Source organism: Danio rerio, chromosome 8 (genome assembly GCF_049306965.1).
Source record: "Danio rerio strain Tuebingen ecotype United States chromosome 8, GRCz12tu, whole genome shotgun sequence".
Lineage (NCBI taxonomy): Eukaryota > Metazoa > Chordata > Actinopteri > Cypriniformes > Danionidae > Danio > Danio rerio.
The window spans coordinates 58,207,859-58,230,000 of record NC_133183.1 but is presented as its reverse complement, the minus strand read 5'-3'; the positions used below and the strand labels follow the sequence as shown (position 1 = coordinate 58,230,000).

The 22,142-nt window shown below is 31.2% G+C and overlaps 1 protein-coding gene across 40 annotated transcripts in view; it reads right to left on the bottom strand.

Moving 5' to 3' along the window:
* The window catches only part of prdm16 (PR domain containing 16), a 476,324-nt gene that overhangs the window by 77,135 nt on the left and 377,047 nt on the right, over positions 1-22,142 (bottom strand). For all 40 annotated transcript variants that reach the window (XM_021478491.3, XM_021478494.3, XM_021478492.3 and 37 more), the window contains one exon: positions 5,073-5,213. In XM_021478491.3, the coding sequence (XP_021334166.1) occupies positions 5,073-5,213 (141 nt within the window). The remainder of the gene's footprint in view (positions 1-5,072; positions 5,214-22,142) is intronic.

The window sequence follows — 22,142 nt, the reverse complement described above, 5'->3', positions numbered from 1 at the left end:
ATAACCTTAACACAACACTTACACATCCTACAACAGAAAAACATGCAAAAAAAAGCATTAAAATGTAAAGATCTACACAACACGTTGCGTTTTCAGGGCCCTGAACACAAAAGACAAATGCGCAAACAAGTAAATAAATGATCCAGGTTGATTTTAAAAGGTTACAGGCATCTCGGAATTTGCTGGCCCTCTGCATATTTCCATACGGCTCATGCATTGTGCATGCTCAAATAGAACAGCAAAGTACAAAGTTCGATGAATTATGCATTTTCGCATTGTGTCGCCGTTCTGAATAAATAATAGGCCGTTGTCCATAAGACTGGCTAAAACGCGTGCAAAAGATAAGAAAAGGGGGGAGAGAGAATGAGAAAGAGAGAGAGAGAAAAAAACAACTGAAGAAGGGAGAAAGTAAATAGAAACCATGTATTTAGTGGGTGATTTTAGCTGGAGATATTATTCTCCTGTGGGCCCAGCGGTGGCCGCTCATTGAAGTGAAACGACTTTAATGATTGGGTTATGTAGTTGGAGTCAATTGGTGGTTGTCAGTCTCCGAGGTTGTCCCTCCTCTCCTCCTGTCCTCCCCTGTTTGTTCGGCTTGTGTTTTATGTGTCAGGCTCTGAAAACGCCGCTGGCCACACTAGTTGCCCCCGTTAACCAACAGACAAAAGCTACGACTTTGGCACGTTCCGCGAGTCAATCAGCTTGTTTTAAAGCAGCCGAAAAGTGGCAGAATAATAACAAGAGATCCACTTATGCATATAGTCTAAAACGCCCTGCAAAATGGCACACTTAAAAGAGCTATTCAGTCAAACCAAAAAAAAAAAGAAAAAGAAAAAGAAAGAAAGTTCTGTCATCATTTATGAACTACCATCCTAGTGGTGTTCAAATCCCTTTGACTTGATGATGTGGAACACAAAAGGTTCAAAATACTTCTTTAAAACGAGCTAAAACAACACAATTTCTGTTTTTTTTTTTGGCACAATTTAATTGTTTTGTGTTTGATCCACTTATATTTGTAAAAACAAGTAAGTTAACTTTATTCCTTCATGTTGTCCTAACAGAAATCCATTGTGTGGAACTCTGTAAAAACTGCAGGGTTCCACACAATTCATTCATGTTGTCCTAACACAAATCGATTAAGTTAACTTAACGCTTTTAACAAATTGATGTGAATTTAAAACAAAAAAAATTAAGTTGTCCCAATGAAATCTCAAGAATTGCGTGGATTTAGCTCATTTTAAATAAGTAGTTTGAACAAGCAAAATAAAAAATATATTTGTTTGAGTGAATGATCTGAAATCTCAACCATGTTGTGGAGTTTAAATAGATTTTGTGCATGGATAAATGAATGAATGAATAAGTAAGCTGTAAAAAATGCCGTGTTCCACACACACTCCTTAACTGAATTGTTTTTGCAAACTTAATGTAAGTGGATTGAACATAAAACAATTAAGTTGTCCCAAAAAAACCTTGAGAATGTGTTGATTCAGCTCATTTTAAATAAGTAGTTTAAAGAAGTAGTACACAGCCCTGCACACTTTAGTTTCAACCCTGCTTCAGCACACTTACCTGTAGGTTTCAAACAAGCTTAAAGGACTTAGTTTGGAATAGGAATAGTTTGCTATGGTGTGTTTAATTAGGGTTAAAACTAAACTATGCAGAGCTGCGTCTCTCCAGGAACCGAGTTTGACACAAGTTTTAGACTAGGGGTGCTCAAACTTTTTCTTATAAAGGGCCAAAAACCAAACTTGATTAAAGGCTGTGGACCAAAGATAAATTTCCCAAATCATATTACATTACATTTGCTCATTTGTTTGCTTATTATTTAAAAATAACTAAAAGGGGTTGCTTTTATTAAAAGATGGTGCAGTATAATTTTTGCATTTTATAATCAACTTCATTAGTAAAAACAAAAACAACCTAATTTGTAACACAATGAAGATCAATACTGAATGCACTAGTCCTGCCTTTGCCTTGATTTGTTTACCGATGTCCTGTTCATTGTCCTCGATCTGTCATGTGACAGTATTCACATTTGAAAAGTCTGATTCATATGAAACATTTCATTTTAGTTGGCTTTTTTTGAAGCTCCTCATTAAACAAGAAAACAAAAGGGTGTACATTCAATTTGAAATGACGATTTCTGTCAAAGGCATTCACTTCAACCAACTCCCCATCCTTCTTCCTTTATTTTCAGATGGAATGACGGGCCAAACCAAAGCTTAACATGGGCCAACTTTGGCTAGCAGGCCTTACCTTGGGCTTCTACAAAATTTACTACACACTTCTTTTCAAAATTCTTGGTTTGGTAAGATTTATATATTTTTTATTTTTCACTTTTCTTCTTAACTGATTCAGATATTTATATTGATTTATATTTTATAAATCTTCAACGGATTTATATATATATATATATATATATATATATATATATATATATATATATATATATATATATATATATATATATATATATATATATTTTACTTTTTTAATTATTAGACTTTTTATAGTCAGTTGTACTTATTATTTTTGAAGTAAATAAAAAAAGTATTTTCTATTATATATATTTTTGCATTAGGAGCAAGTCTTATTTCATTTAAAATTAGCTGGAATAAATATATATATATATATATATATATATATATATATATATATATATATATATATATATATATATATATATCTATATAATAAGGTCAATATTATCAGCTCCCTAAGATATTTTGTTTTCTTTTATCCGGTGACTTGCCTAATTAAACAAAACCCAATCAAGTCTTTAAATTGCACTTTAAGCTCAATACTAGTATCTTGAAAAATAACTACTAAAATATTATATACTGTCATGATGGCAAACACAAAAGAAATGAGCTATTAAAAATGAGTTATTATGATTAAAAATGCGTTACAAAATATAAATCTCTTCATTAATATTCTATTTGTATAAAGAAGAGCAGCCAGAACATTCTGCACAATGTCTCTTTTTTTTCTTGCATGAAAGAAAGTCGTACAAACTTTTAATGACAAGTGATCGATGATACATTTTCATGTCAACTGTCCCTCTAAACAAGAGCACACACACACGCTAGATAAAGCATCCCCTTGACTTAATCAGCTTGATATCATGTAAGCAAAGGAAACAATCCTCTCTCGACAACAAGATCTCAGGCAGCAGATTAAGACCACCGCCATCAACACAACTCCTGCTAGCGTTTGACTGAACAAAGCCTGCCATACAGTAAACACACAACACAAGTCACTACAGTATCTCTCGCCGCTGTTATGAGACCTCTGGCTTTATGAGAGATCAGATATCTTATCTTTAACAGACAACTGCTCGTCCAAATAATTGAAGACGGTGGATTACAAAATCCAGGAGTGTCCAGACTGTCTTTGTATACGCGACTCTTGTAAATTAGTCACCTCCAGGGAACAGCCTTTCTCAAACAATACTCTATTTTTGAGCTATTGTTTAATGAGTGGTGACATCTTGACAGTCATCCTGACAGTAACATGTGTTGACTTACGCCTCTCCAAGACTGAATGGTCAGTTTTCAGGCTTGATCGCTGTATATTGTGCTTTTAAAAGTGTCTACGACACTAAACTGCAGCTCCTACAGTTGAAGTCAGAATTATTAGCCCTTATGAATTATTAATTATTTCCCTCCAATTTCTGTTTAACGAAAATAAGAACACATTTCTAAACGGAATAGTTTTAACAACTCATTTCTAATAACTGATTTCCTTTATCTTTGACTACATAATATTCGATTAGATATTTTTCAAGATGCTAGCAAACAGCTTAAAGTGACATTTAAAGGCTTAACTAGGTTAATTAGAGTAATTTGGCAAATCATTGTATAATGATGGTTTGTTCTGTAGACAATCAAAAAATAAATATTGCTTAAGGGGGCTAATAATATTGACCTTAAAATGATTTTCAAAAAATGAATAACTGCTTTTATTCTTGCTGAAATAAAACAAAAATAGGCAACACCGGCTCATTGTGGATATGTACCCCTGTCTACGTTTCTGGAGACTGCAAATTATGTACCCAGAGGTATGTCTGGCTCCATTATGTTTGTAAAATAAACGCTACGGCACAATATGACGCTTCCATCGGCTTATGTTTATTTTTTTGGTAACGCAGTCTGATTATCTCCATGTTGATGGCTTTTCCAGTGTTAAAAGTTTGGCTAGTAGCTCACCACGTACGCCAATGGACTTGAGATGCGGAGCAGAGTATACCGCAACAACAGGGTTTGAGTCAGCCTAACAACAGTTCAAGAAACCAGGTAAAACAACAGAAAAATAAATAAAATTAATCAACAACAAGCTGAAAACATGGTGAAATCATGAGGCCGCGATAGATTGCCTTTGAAAACATTATCGGTTTGGTTTAGGGAAGGGGAGTCAGTCAACAAACAAACAAACAAACAAACAAACAAACAAACAAATAAATAAATAAATAAAATTAATTCTGAATTTATTTATTATTCTGAACTATTGGTTTAATGGCTGTTAAAAATTAAATTTTTTTACAAATATATAACATTTTAATAGTCCCAATAGCCAGTAAATGCATCACAAGCTGTAAACTTTATATAGCTGGATGATGAATTAAAAAAGTGTAACGTTGAGCACATCACAGCTCTGATAACACACTGAATGAGTATTATTTAATAGTTTTATACAATTCATACTCTAGGCATATTGAACACAAACACATGTCTAGCTTGATCTCTTGAGGAAACGTTACAATTTTATTTATTTGTAATAATTTTAGTGGCTAATTCGTACAAATTTATATCAGCGTCCTGGCATATGAAAATCTAAAATTTTTAAAAGGAGGCGTGGCACCAAACACCTAAGCACAACCGCCAATGAGCAAATAGTGCTAAAATTTACTAACAAGTTCATACAAATTCATACAAATTAGCCACTAAATCAAATTGATTTTGATGTGAGATAGCGTTGAAATGTCTCACAACTGAATGCATGAAATACATATTGTATACAGATTTGTGGTTGACCAATCGGAGAGCGAGAATAACAGACGTTAAGTGTGTCACCTGATCTTCACTGATGTGGCACATGGCCAGGTTGTGCTCTAGATGTGAAGGGGCAGTGCGCACGTATTTCAGCCAGCAGCTCCCACTGGCCTCCAGAGCCCCGTCCAGACAGAACTTCACATTGCCCATATTGTCCATTACCTGGAGACACACACACAAGAAACGCAAGTTATAGAGTGTTGTCATTAAAGCAGAACAGACACTGACCATACTCAAATATAATGATAAAGAGAAAAAAAAGACCTGGTTATTCTGATTTTTTAAATATCAGTTTCTTATGATTACCAAGTATTTTTTGTATGTTTTTTTGGGCGTATCCATCCATCCATTCATCCATCCATCCATCCATCCATCCCTCTCTGTCTGCCTGCCTGTCTGTCTGTCATGATTTCCATATCATCAGTCTATCTATCTATCTATCTATCTATCTATCTATCTATCTATCTATCTATCTATCTATCTATCTATCTATCTATCTATCTATCTATCTATCTATCTATCTATCTATCTATCTATCTATCTATCTATCCATCCATCCATCCATCCATCCATCCATCCATCCATCCATCCATTTATTTTTAGCATTTCATTACCAACGACATACATATTTTACAATATATCTATAACAATAAATAATAATCAATAATAATCCATCCATCCATCCATCCATCCATCCATCCATCCATCCATCCATCCATCCATTCATTCATTTAACAACATTAATGTTTTACTATACATTTACAAAATACAAAATGATCCACACTTCATTCATTCATTCATTCATTCATTCATTGAACAACATTAATGGTTTAGGATAAATTGTGTCTTGTTTCTTTTACAAGAGTTTTAAAATAAATATGTCCATATTATCCATCCATTCATGTATTCATTCATTCACTCATTCATGTATTCATTCATTCACTCATTCATCCATCCATCCATCCATCCAACCAATCAACCAACCATGTTTTACTTTATTTTAATAAAAATTGAAAATGATCTATACTTTTATCATTCATTCTTTCATTCATTAAACAACCTTAATGTTTTTATGATATATTGTGTATATGTGTTCTTATTTTAAAAGATATTTGAAATAAATATTTCCATACTATTCATCCATTCATTCACTTTTAGCATTTTATTAACAACAACATTATTGTTTTACTATATATTTATAAAATACAAAATGATCCACTTTCATTCATTCATTCATTCATTAAACAACATTTGTATAAAAATATTAATGTTTTAGGATTAATCTTTTTTTTGCTTATTTTAAAAGTTTTAAAATAAATATTTCCATATAATCCATCCATCCATCCATCCATTCATCCAACCATATATTCATCCATCCATCCATCCATCCATCCATTCATCCATCCATCCATCCATCCATCCATCCATCCATCCATCCATCCATCCATCCATCCATCCATCCATCCATCCATCCATCCATCCATCCATCCATCCAACCAACCAACCAACCAACCAACGTTTTACTATATATTTATAAAAAATACAAAATGTTCTAACCTGTTTTTTATTCATTTATTCATTCATCGATCGATTGATCCATCTATCCATCCATCCATCCATCCATCCATCCATCGACCCACACACCCACCCACCCATCCACCCACCTACCCATCCATCCATCCATCCATCCATCCATCCACTCACTCACCCACCCACCCATCCATCCATCCATCCATCCATCCATCCACTCACCCACCTACCCACCCATCCATCCATCTATCCATCCATCCATCCACCCACCCACCCACCCATCCATCCATCCATCCCTTTATTCATTTATTAAACAACATTAATGTTTTAGGATATATTGTGTTTTGTTCATTTAAAGGTGTTTTAAAAAAATTATTTCCATCCATCCATCCATTCTTCTTTTTTTCATTTGATTACAACAATACTGTTTATAAAAATACTAAATAATTTACACTCCTTCTTATTTATTTATTCATTTGTTTATTTCAGTCAATCATTCTTTCATTCATTTTTGGATGATGTTAATGGAACGCCTCTTTTCAACTTGAATTAATATTATGAATACATCTAACATTACAAATGTTTTTACTGTCCCTCTTGACCAGTTTAAGACAAAAGAATAATAATTATGCATATTTTTGCATGTTCGTTCAATGTATTTTCATACACGTCTACTGCACTTGCCATCAAATGCATGCATCCTTGATGATTTTTAACCATTTTTCAAACATACTGTAAAATAGCTACTGTAGTTTACCTGAAAGACTTTAAAGACGTCACGTAATTAGGACTTTTAAATGACTTAAAACATATCTTATTATATATAATGATACTGTGATGATAATGACTTAAATATTTAATGATATATATCCATATTGAAAGTCATTGATTGCATTACATACAGTTTACATACAATGTGAACTGTTGTTGTTGTTCTTCTCGCATTGTTCTACATGTAAACGGGGGGATTTAAAGATTGAAGACGTCTTCGGTGCTGTGCTGAGTCTCAGCGGCTCACGTTGATTAACTTTGGTGAACCTGACACTACTAGGGAAGTGAAGTTTGGTGGTGTCTGGTTACTTGTCAGGGGAAACAGAGAGAGAGAGAAAGAAAGATGGAGGGACTGAGAGAGGAGAAGTGAGACAGGATGTCAGGAAATGACCGGAAGGAGAGTGGACGCTGTTTCTCTCGTGAGATTTACGGCGCGCTTTTCTTGATATATTACCCAGCAGAAGTGAGAAATGCCACTGGAAACTGTGCCGTCTCTCTCTCTCTCTCTCTCTTTGAAAACAGAAACTCTGTGTAAACGTTGGCCTCGGCTCTATGAAGTTGAAACCAAATATCAAGTGTGCCGTGAGTGATTAAGACAGAAAGAGAATATCCGCACAAGTATAGCGTGAATCCGTGCTAATAAATCTGTCTCCGGGGGCGCAGAGTGATTATATTCACTGCACATTAACACTGCATGTGTACAGATCTGAATCAAGACAAATGAGTGGATTCAATGCTTCATTTTTTTAATCATACGCAGTAAAAAATGTCCAGAAATTTGCAGTTTTTTTTGTATTTTTTGATTCACATTTAAATTTTTCTCCATTTATTTATGCTTTTGAATTGCATTATGGGAACTTGGCGGTTCATTCCGCTGTGGCGACCCCAGAGTAATAATGGGACTATGCCAAAAAGAAAATGAATGAATGAATGAATGAAAGACCTTGATCTTTTTTTTTAAACAGTTTTTCACCTTGAAAAGTTCAAAAAAGTGACTTTTATTAAGGTTTTTAATAGTTTAAGTGATATATTGTCTGAAAAAAAAACTCTTAATAAATTGGCAATACATTTTCTGTACAGATGTATTTCTCTATATATTATTTCATATTAATATTATATTGTTAACTCAAAATGTTCAAGTGTCTATTTATGCGCGAATATAGTGATTTATTCACGCATGTCGCATATTAGTAGTAGTATTAAACAATACAACCTTTAAATAAGTATATATTAGAATTGTTACAATTTACCAATAGCGATTATTATTATTATTATTATTATTATTATTATTATTATTATTATTATTATTATTATTAATAATAATAATAAATAAATAAACAAAACAACTTTTAAATGAGTATTACTAAGATTGTAAAAGTATTACAATTTATTGATAGAGATTATTTAATAGTATAGTAGTATTAAAGAAACAATGTAACATAATAATAATAATAATAATAATAATAATACTTATGTAAAAACATGTCAGTAACATTATGGTATTATTTTTGCCACATTTGTTTATTTATTTATTTACTTATTTTATACCTTGTGGGGAACAAAAACTAAATCAAAATATTAGAAGTTACAATAATAAATGTTGTTATTATTATTATTATTATTGTTATTATTTTGCTTTATAATTATTCATTTTATTTCATATATATTTATTTTTATGATTATAATTATTATTGTTTTATTTTGCTTTATTAGGATTTATTTTATTTTTATTATTATTACTATTTTATTTTGCTTTATTATTATTTATTTTCATTTTATTTTACATTATTTCATTTTATTAATATTATTATTATTATATATTATTATTATTATTATCATCATCATCATCATCATCATCATCATCATCATTATTATTATTGTTATTATTATTATTATCATTATTATTATTATTATTATTATTATTATTATTTCATAAGCTAAAGTACATTCTGTGTGAGTGAGCACGCTCACATTTATTGTGCTCTCCTGATTCCAAATCAGAAATCTTTAAGAACACAATATATAAATCAAATCAACATGTATACATTTAAATCAAGATAAATGAGTTGCAAAATGTTGAGGAATACCAACAAAAAAATATCATATTTATTTATAAAGACTCAAAGCTTCCATACAATAGTCACTTTCCCAAACAATACACTTTATATAAATGTAAAATGTCAAGATTCATCAAAATGAATTATAAAGGATGTTCTCTAAAGTTATACCCAGACATACAGCCACTGGTGTTTATCTGCAAAGACTTCAAATGATGTTATGCATAGATCATTGAATCTAATGAAACTCTGAGAGGAACAGCACAGCACAGATTCATTCACAAACAGGCATGATCAAGTATTTGTGCACTCATCTATATTTATAAATTAACTATAGCTATCGCTTATGCCTTAATACACAATAATGAATGATTACTCAAAGAAGAGGTGGAGGTATTTGTGTGTCTGCTCTGGACACAATGATGGTTTGGTGGTTTGCAAACATGTATTTATTGCTAAGGCAAGCACTATTATTATAATGGGATTTGAGCAAACCTTTAACCTTAAATATTCAACTATGACACCAAGGAGAGGTGTGCTTTTAGCTTCCTCAATTTTGAATTGATCAGACCAACTGGGACCAATGTTTTCATGGGGTGTACATAAAGCAGGCAAAAATATATGGAAGAATATCAATCAATCAATTATTAAAGATTTTAAAAGTCTCGGTTACATCACTGTAAAAATGCTGGGTTCCACCCAATCGATTTGTTTTTGGACAACAAAAAGGATTTATGTTAACTTAATTTTTTAAAAATTTAAGTGGATTGAACATAAACAATTAAGTTGCCCCAAAAGCCCCTCAACAATTGTGTAGTTTCAACTCATTTTAAATGAGTAGTATAAACAAACAGCAAAAGTTACTGTATAAAAATGCTGGATTCCACAAAGTTCATGTTGTCCCAACACAATTTGTTTAAATTAACTTAATAGTTTTTACAAATTTAAATAGATTGAACGTAAAACAATTAAGTTGGGTTGTTTCAGCTCATTTTAAACACGTTGTTTAAATGAGCCGCGAAAATCTTCTTTTTTGAGTGAAACTGAAGGGGAAGTTCAAAATCATGGTGAAAAATGTTCAGTCACATGAACAAAATTTTGATAATTTGCATTTTTTCACCAAAAATGATTCCCTGCTGCAATAATGTATGACTGTATGACTACAGCGTTGTGGTGACAATGTAAAAACACACATCTTTTTGTTGGTCAACATGGCAAATAAGCCACATGAGTGAAATCTGCATGTGCGAAATATTACAAGTAAAAAAAACCATGAACAAAAAAGAAAGAGTGGACATATTTTCACGCAAGAAACTGCAAGTTACAAAACACTGAATTAAAACCCCAATCAATTCAACAAAATACACTTTATACTGTATATGTGTGTGTGTAGTGCCTATAAATGAGTATAGCCCCTTAAATAAGTAGAACTATGATTGTAGATGTATTACATTTTATTGACAGCAATTATTATAATAATTATTAAAATAATAATAATAAGTATGGTATTAATAATAATAATGAAAAAAACTTTGTATAGTAGTTGTGGAACAATGCATCATATAAAATAATAATAACAACTATTAATAATAATAAGTATTATTATTATTATTATTATTATTATTAATAATGATAACAACAACAAAAACAACAACAATAATAATTAATAATAATAATAATAATAATAATAATTAATATTGATAATAATAATAATAATAATAATAATAATAATACTTTTTGTAAAAACATGTCGGTAACATGGTTTTATTTTTGTCACATTTGTTGAGGAAAATAAAATCATACCATGTGGAGAACAAAAACAAAATCAAAAAGCTACTGTAATAAATGTAATACAATAAATACAACACAGTTTCAACATTTTCGTCATGTAATATCTTTAATTAATATTATCATCGTTATTATTAATATTATTATTGTTATTATTGTTATTATCTTTTGCTTTATTACTATTATTATTTATTTATTTTAAAATAACTTACTTCGTTATATTTTATAATAATTATTATTATTATTTATTTTAATTTATTTTGCTATAATTTATTCATTATTATTATAATGATAATGATGATGATGATGATGATGATGATGATTATTGTTGTTGGTTATTTATTTGTTTGTTTGTTTTTTCATATTTTTTTTTGGTCAACATGGCAAATTAATAATGAGTGAAATCTGCATGTGCAAACTACTACAAGTACAAAAAAGAAACAAAAAAGGAAAGTAAACAAATATTTTTACACAAAAAACTTGTAACTGAAAAGTTACAAAGCACTCGACTAAAAACACAATGAATTCCACAAAATTGTGTGTGTGTTGCCTATATATATAATATATATATATATATATATATATATATATATATATATATATATATATATATATATATATATATATATATATATATATATATATATATATATATATATATATATATATTTATAATAATAATGATAATTTGATTTGGTTGTCATTTTGTTTTGGCAACACCTCATTTGAATTATGAAATGTCGAATTATCTTTAAATAATGGTCTTTCTATTCCTAAAACATATTTAATAAGCGTGTTTTGTTTAAATGTACCAACATAAATAGTCTATAACTGAGAAATTGATAAAAGAATCATTTCCAAAAAAGGCGTGAACTAATTCTAGACATTGTAGGTGAATGGTGAATCAATTACAGTATAGAATAAAGAGAAAATAGATAATGCTCTACAAGCATACATATACATTCAAATAGTGGAGCAACCTTAAATTGCTGTTTTTCCCCCTCTTATCTCGTTCTTCCTTCTAAGTTTCAGTGCCATTTTCTCTCTCTTTCACTGCTCTCCCAAAAGTTTGAAGGGTCAAATACCAGAGGGACGGCTCTCGAGTCTGCTTTGGGGTTAAGGAGCCCCTCAGTGGCGTTTTTAAGAGCCCAATTACTCCCATCAGGTGTGAGGAACTGCCTTTGCAGACAGGCAGATACAACGAACACACACACACACGTGCACAGGGAGTGTTTGTGTCACAAGGTGAAAAAGAAGTGTGCTAAACGGCTCGAGCCGAGGCTGTATTTCTGAAACGTCGACACCACTGAGAGCAAAAGCTAATAATATTAGTTTTGCTGAATAATCTCGCACAGAAAGAAAAGACAGCAACGTTGACCTGAAAGAGTGAGGTGACCTCTGACCTTGATATGGAGCTAATTTAGAGACAGAGAAAGAAGACAAAGATGAAGAATTAGAAAGAAACTCTACTAAGCTGGATCCACACACACACACACACACCCAAAACACACATAGTGTATAAAAGTGTGCAAGTAGTTTAAACAAACAAAGAAATCATCAAAAAGTGTAGTTTTCTGAAAGATATGTTAGATACTTTCCAGAAATATAAATACATTTGCACTTAAGTATACTTGACAGAAAAGTCTTAAAGGCTGTGTCCAAAATCACATACTTTTGTACTATATAGTACAAAAACAGTATGCGATCTGAGTAAATGAGTATAGCCTTTTAAATAAGTAGAACTATGATTGTAGAAGTATTACAATTTAGCAATTATTATTATTATTATTATTATTATTATTATTATTATTATTATTATTGTTGTTGCTATTTTTATTATTGACATTATTATTATTGTTGTTATTATTATTATTATTAGCAGTATTAATAGTAGTAGTAGTAGTAGTAGTAGTTGTAGAACAATACAACATATAATAATAATAATATTAATAATAATACTTTATGTACAAACTTATCTGTAACATGGTTTTTTTTTGCCACATTTTTTGAGGTAAATAAAATTATAACATAACAGGAACAAAAACAAAATCAAAAGAAAATTTATAGTTACTATAATAAATTTAATATAATAAATACAGCACAGTTTAACTTTTTTGACATTTTCTTCATGCAATAACTATTATTATTTGTATTCATATTTTTAATTTTACTATAATATTTTGTTTATTTATTTAATTGTAATTTATTTTGTTGTATTTTATTGATCTATTTATTTACTTATTATTTATTTATTTGGTTTTATTTTATTTATTTATAATTATTATTATTACTATTATTAATTTTTTTATTTATTTACTTATTATTTATTCATTTATTATTATTATTATTATTTTGTTTATTTATTTACTTATTATTTATTCATTTTGTTATATTTCATTTATTATTATTATTATTATTATTATTATTATTATTATTATTATTTAGTTTATTTATTTAATTTGAATTGATTTTGTTATATTTTATTTTTTTATTTAGTTATATTTTATTAATTATTATTATTATTATTATTGATTATTTATTTTTTGTTTGTTTTTCATCTTTTTGTTGGTCAACATGGCTAATAAACTTGAACATGAGTGAAATCTGCATTTGCGACCTACTACAAGTAAAAAAAAAGATAAACAATATATGTGTGTGTGTGTTTGTGTGTGAAGTGCCTATTAATCTATAAATGAGTATAGCCCTTGTAGATGTCTCTTTTAAATGAATAAATGGTTCAGGTTGCTGGTGGTGGTGTAATGGTGTGGGGGATATTTCCTTGGCACACTTTGGGCCCATTAGTACCGACTGAGCATTGTGTCAATGCCACAGCCTACCTGAGTATTGTTGCTGACCATGTCCATCCCTTTATGACCACAGTGTACCCATCTTCTGATGGCTAATTCCAGCAGTATAACGTGCCATGCCATAAAGCACGAATCATCTCAGACTGGTTATTTAAACATGACAATGAGTTCACTGTACTCAAATGGCCTCCACAGTCACCAGCTCTCAATCCAATAGAGTACCTTTGGGATGTGTTGGAATGGGAGATTGACATCATGGATGTGCAGCCGACAAATCTGCAGCAACTGCGTGATGCTATCATGTCAATATGGAGCAAAATCTCTGAAAAATATTTCCAGTATCTTGTTGAGTCTATAACACGAAGGATTAAGGCAGTTCTGGAGGCAAAACGGGGTCCAACCTGGTTGTAAGGTGCACCTAATAAAGTGGCCGGTGAATGTATTTCAATATTAACTTAATCAGACCGCTTTAAATCATCATATGCCCAATAATCATTAATAAATTAGTTTGAATATATTCCGGTGTATGAAGGTTTCTTTGCAAGTTTGATAAATCAGACACTAGCTGTAAACAGGGCCTATTGGTTGAGATTTTTTTGCGTGCATTTCGCAGCGTCACCTGCTTTGCATGAATCCTTTAGCAAATCAAGTGAAAAAACAATGCTATCAGTGGGCTAAATTCATTCTTGGTGAATTCCTACCTTGTTTCAATGTGTGTGTGTGTGTGTGATTTCCTCTCTCCGTACAGAAGCCCGACAGGATATATGATAAGACGGACTCTGAATTGAACACTTTTGTTTCTCACAAAGGGGAAAAAAAAACAGAGGGAAATTCCCCCACAAACCCTTTTATACCGGCAGCTGCTCACACACACACACACATGCAGTCCACCTTTACAGCACGCAGCTCTTCAACCTGCATGACTGATGTAGTGTGCAAAGTGAACATCTCATAAAACGTCACCTGCAGTCAGGCCTACATGTACCTGTAACATATCAATATTTTACAACGCTATTTCTGCAGCCGTATATAAACCTGCAAAACGGCACATTATTCCAAGGCCCTGCAAACGTGGTGTGCTTCATTTCAGGGTGCTAAATGACAATGTCAAAACCGTGAGTGAGTTTTTTTTAAAGCGCTTATTAATAGGGTTTGGGTTTCAAAGGAGAATTAAAGGTGCTGTATGTAAGTTTTTGACTCTTTAAAAGCAGATATTAAAGAAACACGCCAAGTGAACGTTCTTGTTTATCTTGTTATGCTTTGAAAATGTGCGTTACGTTCCAGAACGTCTGTTTTTGTTTTGGTCATTTAACACGGCCAATGCCAGTTTAGCCAATTATATTTCAGCACCCCGGGTTGCCTTGGTGGAGAACTGCATACTTCATTTATTCAGTCAGGAAGGCTCTCAAAGCAGGTGCCTGCAACCGAAATGTGACCTCCGGTGAACAGTAGCAGCCTCTGAAATGAGACGCAAATCCAATTTCCACATGAGGTGGTTATCAATTAGCAAATAATGTAAATATAATTAATGTAAACATTAAGTGGGCTGGTTACATTGTAACCCTGTGTCCAAACAACATGCTACGTGAAGATATAAACAGTGATAAGCAATCGGGTTGTTTGCACCAGACGAAACACGACAGAAATTTAAATACAGCCATTCAGAAGCACAGAATAGTGCGCTCACTGCACTCCAGCAAAATGGTGAGGTTTACAATCCAATTAATACATATTAAACCAAATGTAGATGATGAATCACTGATATGTGTTGGCTAATGGTCAAATGGTTTATTTTATTTTCATGATCTGAGGCAGGGTTAAACACTAAAGATTTTTTCTACTGGCCTGATAGGACCAGTGGTTTAGATTTTTACTTGACCAGCCAAAATTTTCACTGGCCCCAATAAAAAAAAAAAAAGTTCTTTGCTATTTCTCAGCTACTTATATTAATTAAAGTGTCCCAAAATAATGCCTGTGAATCTAGAATTTAACTATTTGAAATGTTTTAAAATATTTAGCAGTAAATTATAGCAGAATGGAAAATGTGCAGGTATTTTATTGCAAAACAAAAGCCATCACTTCATTTTTTTCATCGTGTTGTACTCATGTAAGTTTTTCCACAACGTTAAAAACAGCCTCATAATTTGATGTTGCGGTCATGTTGCTGTCTATTAAAATTAAGTGACAAGGCAGCACTGCCATGATCGGGCCAGTAACGATTCTGTCTACTGTCCCGAGCATCTCTCATGCTAGCCCTGGGCCATCGGGCAGTCCTTATTGTTGAGCCCTGTGAGGTGAACTATCTGCTGCTGCTTTCAGTAGTATGGCAATAAATGTCATGTGGAATGGCATTCAAACTCACATTGTTAGCATTTAACACTGAATAAAGCACATGAGGTGATCATTGTCAGTTTTCTGTTGTTCACCTGTGAGAAATAGAAGCCGTTTCTAAAATATCAATTTCAGTTGTTGATTAGGACTCCTTTTAATATAGAAAATATCTGGTGTCGTTGATTTAAAACACAGTTTAAATCAGCCTTTAGGCTCAACAGTCAGGCACAATCCTGTTGGTGTCGTCAATCTGGCAACCTGCGCTTGCTTTTGTTTTTTGCAACTATTTTTGCAGTACCCAGTTTGACCACTGGGTGTCAAACTTTCATGCTGCATCTTTAAAATCGCATTGTGCTGAGAGATCTTATCTCTTACTTGTGTGTGTGTGTGTTTATGTGAATCAGGGTGTGTGTGTGTAATGTTCTTGAACTGCCCTGCTTCACCCTTTGCTGGTTTTAAATCCCAGTAAGGAAAGCTTTTACTATTTTGCCATAATGTAATTGCACTGAAAGACCAATTTTTAATTATTTGTTTTTCTTTTTTCAAATATTTCCCAAATGATGTTTAATAGAGAAATGATTTTTTTTAAGTATTTCCCATAATACTTTTCTTCTGGAGAAAGTCTTATCTGTTTTATTTTGGCTAAAATGAAAGCAGTTTTTAATTGTTTTAAAAACATTTTAAGGTCAATATTATTAGCAGAGGTGGGAGTAAGTCACACATGTGCAAGTCACAAGCAAGTCTCGAGTCATAACCTTCAAGTCTCAAGCAAGTCAAGTCAATTTTTGTCAGACTCAAGTCAAGTCGGGTCACTGCTTATCTCAAGTCAATTCAAGTCATACAGTAGCTTGGTCTAGCAAGTCACTTTCAAGTCAATCAAATTTTTGTCGATTTTTAAACTTTTGCAATTTCATTAGCAATTTATATTTACATATAAAACTTTCTGTGTTGTATGTGATGCATAATATATAACAAACAGGTATTTATTTAACAAAAACAAGTTATTTCGAGTCATTTAACTCAAGTCCAAGTCAAGTCCAAAACAACTCAAGTCTTTTTTGGATATTTGTCAAGCAAGTCTCAAGTCCTAAATTTTGCGACTTAAGTCTGACTTGAGTCAAGTCATGTGACTGGAGTCTCCCATCTCTGATTATTAGCCCCTTAAGCAATATTTGTCTACAGAACAAGCCACTGTTATACTGCCTAATTCACCTAGTTAAGCCTTTAAATGTCACTTTAAGCTGAAAAATAGTGTCTTAAAAATATCTAATCAATTATTATGTGCTGTCATCATGCCAAAGATAAAATAAATCAGCTATTAGAAATGAGTTATTAAAAACTATTAGACTTAGAAATGAAACATTTCACTATCCTCACTATAGGCGATTCCGATATACAGTACAATTAACCAGATTTAGGCTTCTCTTCCATTAAAACATCCCATTGTAGTATCCCTACATTGTCAAGGTGCTAATAATCAAACAAAGGATTTCTTAAATGAAAAGCAGTCAGATGGGAGTCCGTCTTGATTCAGGCTTGAGTACTTCAGTAATGGGGGACGCTGAGAGAATTCTCACTGCTTGTCACCCTCATTGTTTAAAACAGGAAGGCTAAGCTGACACCTCTGTAGAGAACAGTCCAACACAATGGCTAATGCAGAGGCATAAGAACAAGCATACACACACTCTCTCTCTCTCTCTCTGTTCATATCCTGGGGAAATGTGTGTGTGTGTGTGTGTGTGTGTGTGTGTGTACTGGTTTTGGTGGTTTACAAGGACAGTTTTTTTTGTAAAATTACATGGGTATAATGTAGTTGTACTCTATTCCTATGGTTTACGAGTACATTCGGGATGTTCTTGTAATTCAAAATACTTAGAAATCATACTTTTCCTATTCAAATTTCCTGTGATAATTGGGTTTTGGGGTTGTGATGTGGTAATTAGCGTTTTTACAGTATAAATAACATTACACCTATGGAAAGTCCCTGTAAACCACTAATAACAGCGTATGTGTTTCTCTAATGATAACATGATAATAACAACCACTGTTTTTGTGGTCTTGTCTGTCTGTCTGTCTGTCTGTCTGTCTGTCTGTCTGTATGTCTGTCTGTCTGTCTGTCTGTCTGTCTGTCTGTCTGTCTGTCTGTCTGTCTGTCTGTCTGTCTATCTATCTATCTATCTATCTATCTATCTATCTATCTATCTATCAACAGATAATGTCTTCATAATTCCAAGAATATTAGAATTCATAGTAAAAAAACATTTAAAAGATTTTTATTTATTTATTTTGTTTTGTTTGTCAAAATCTTTGTATTATAGACTATATTTTCTTAAGAAAAGCTATACATTTTTTACATAAAACTTTTACATACCACATTTATAACATATAATATTATAAAAGTAGAGAGACAGTGTCAGCTAATATTAATATGTGTTATTATACAGTATGTAGTCAGTCTGTTATACTGATCATACTTAGTTTTAACTTCCATATATGAGTATGTCCTTCTTATAATGCATATAACTTATATCCTATATAAAATAATTAATATATTTAGGTGTATTAAATAGTGTTGCTATTAGAATGATTATTTAATGTATTATTATGCTATATCAAACCTTATTCTCCCATTTCATACCATATCCTGTATTTATAATAGTTTAAAAAAATAGATAACATATAAGGCTTTATAGTTTTCAGAGTTGTTCAATCATTAAGTTATGTTATACAAATATTATACAGTAATTCACTTATTTGTTAATATGCTGTGTTATATGTTTATATATGTTGTTATGCAAATTTTGTTTAGTATAATTCACAACTGTGTCAACATGCTATGTTATATGATACATTATGTTATGCAGATGTTATTTAATATCATACTATACTGTTCCTAGGTCAAAGATGGTTGTTACTTGAATGTGTTTGCTCAAAAAAAAAAAAAAAAAAGCAAAACAAACCACACACACAAAAAACACAAAGAACAAAGCAAAATAAAAACACAAAATACAAAGCACAACAAAGCAAAACAAAAAACACAAAAAACTAAACAAAACAAAAACAAAAAACATGAAACAAAAAACACAAAAACACAAAAAAACAACAACACAAAAACAAAACAAAAAACAACAACAAAAAAAAAACCCACAAAAAACAAAGCAAAACAAAAAACACAAAAAGCTAAACAAAACAAAAAACACAAAAAACATAAAACAAAAAAACACAAAACAAAACAAAAAACACAAAACAAAAAAAAAACACAAAAAACAAAGCACAACAAAGCAAAACAAAAAACACAAAAAGCTTAACAAAACAAAAAACACAAAAAACATAAAAAAAAAACACAAAACAAAACAAAAAACACAAAACAAAAAAAACACAAAAAACAAAGCACAACAAAGCAAAACAAAAAACACAAAAAGCTTAACAAAACAAAAAACACAAAAAACATAAAAAAAAACACAAAACAAAACAAAAAACACAAAACAAAAAAAAAACACAAAAAACAAAGCACAACAAAGCAAAACAAAAAACACAAAAAGCTTAACAAAACAAAAAACACAAAAAACATAAAAAAACACAAAACAAAACAAAAAACACAAAACAAAAAAAACACAAAAAACAAAGCACAACAAAGCAAAACAAAAAACACAAAAAGCTAAACAAAACAAAAGACACAAAACAAAAAACACAAAAGCTAAACAAAACAAAAAATACAAAACAAAAAAACACAAAAAACAAAACAAAACACAAAAACTAAAACACAAAACAAAAAAGTAAATAAAACAAAACAAAACAAAAAACACAAAAACAAAAAACAAAACAAAAAAACAAAAACAAAATAAAACAGAAAACAAAAAACTAAAAAAACACTAAAAACAAAGCAAAACGAAAAACACTAAAAACTAAACAAAACAAAATAAAAAACAAAACAGATATAACATTTTGTTTGATCTCATGATGTAAGTCTAAGAGTTCCCCATGTCATTGTACTGTCATATCAGTCTAGTCAAACGTTCAGATTGCTGGATGTGTTTTAGAAAGTGTCTGGCAGCTAGAGGGCAGTCATGTATGTACAGGGCCCCGTGGAGACCAGGGGACGGACAGAAGAAAGGTCAAACACATCCTCTTCCTTCAAACCCACTCACTCCATCCTCTCACACTCAAGACCGCTGCTCCATCAGTCTGACCTACGACTGGAACAAGCCTCTCCGTGATGTAATTAACAGCTCTGCTCGGAGATCATTAAAGATCCAGGATCAGTTTCCCAAAATCAGATTCTTATCTCGCACATTACGTCTGGAATCCAAAAACTGGCCACGGATCAGAGGAGAAGCACACCTTGTACGACAGCCACTTTAAAACATGCTGAGTAGAAGAAAAAAAAAAACTGTGTGTAATGAAACGTGAAGTGTAATATTGAGTGTTTTTTTGGTCCCTTATAAATTGCATCAGATTTGATTAAAAAGGACATTTAGCTTTTGCTATATGATTCATCACTGAATTAATATTTGCTGGAAATAAAGTCCTGGAAACGTCATCCATCATGTAAGTGGAGGTTTAGGCACAAAAAGAACAAATCTACAAATTTTACGGTAATTCAAAATATTTACAGTCATTTACACTAGCTTTGAAATAGCATGATGATTAGATACTGGGCATTTAATCTGGTTCAACATCTAGTTTAAATAAATACAATTTATTTATCAGTTTCAATGTCTTTTTTGTTAATTTAATTTAATTCTCATTCATTTTAGCAAAATAATTTAAGACTAGTTTTATTGTGATAACAATGTTATGACAATCAGAATTTATAATTTCATTATTTACATTTAAATATAGCATTTAAATTTTTTTAATCAAAATGTAATTTTTTAAATGGTTTACAATATATATATATATATATATATATATATATATATATATATATATATATATATATATATATATATATATATATATATATATATATACATACACACACACACACACACTCACACACACACATATATATATATATATATATATATATATATATATATATATATATATATATATATATATATATATATATATATATATATATATATTTTTTTTTTTTTTTTTTTCAGTTTTATTATATTGTTGAATTGAAAAAATATTTATTTTTATGTGAGCTAATAATATGGTAAGGTAATAAACAATATAATTATAACTATGACATCACGGTGGCACAGTGGGTAGCACAATTGCCTCACAACAAGAAGGTTGCTGATTCAAGCCTTGGCTGGGTACATTGGCATTTCTGTGTGGAGTTTGCATGTTCTCCCCACGTTGGTGTGGGTTTCTTCTGGGTGCTCCGATTTTCCCCACAGTCCAAAAATATGTGGTATAGGTGAATTGAGTCAACTAAATTGTCCGTAGTGCATGTGTGTTATTCAGTTTGTGTGGATGTATCCCAGTGAGAGGTTGCAGCAAGAAGGGCATGCGCTGCTTTAAACATATGTTGGATAAGTTGGTGGTTCATTCGCTGTGACGACCCCAGATTAATAAAGGGACTAAGCCGAAAAGAAATGAATGAATTATAGTTATATTACAGTACACCTAACTCTCAGAAGTAAAGGTACAAAACCTGTCACTGGTGTGGTACCTTTTCAAAAGATACACTTTTGTATCTTAAATGTGCACATTGGTACCTTAAAAGTACACTTTCTTTTACCTTTAGGGTACACATTTTTCATTTTTAGGTATTATAATGTACATTTAAAGGTAAATACAGTTGAAGTCAGAATTATTAGCCCCCATTTGATTTTTTTTCTGTTTTAAAT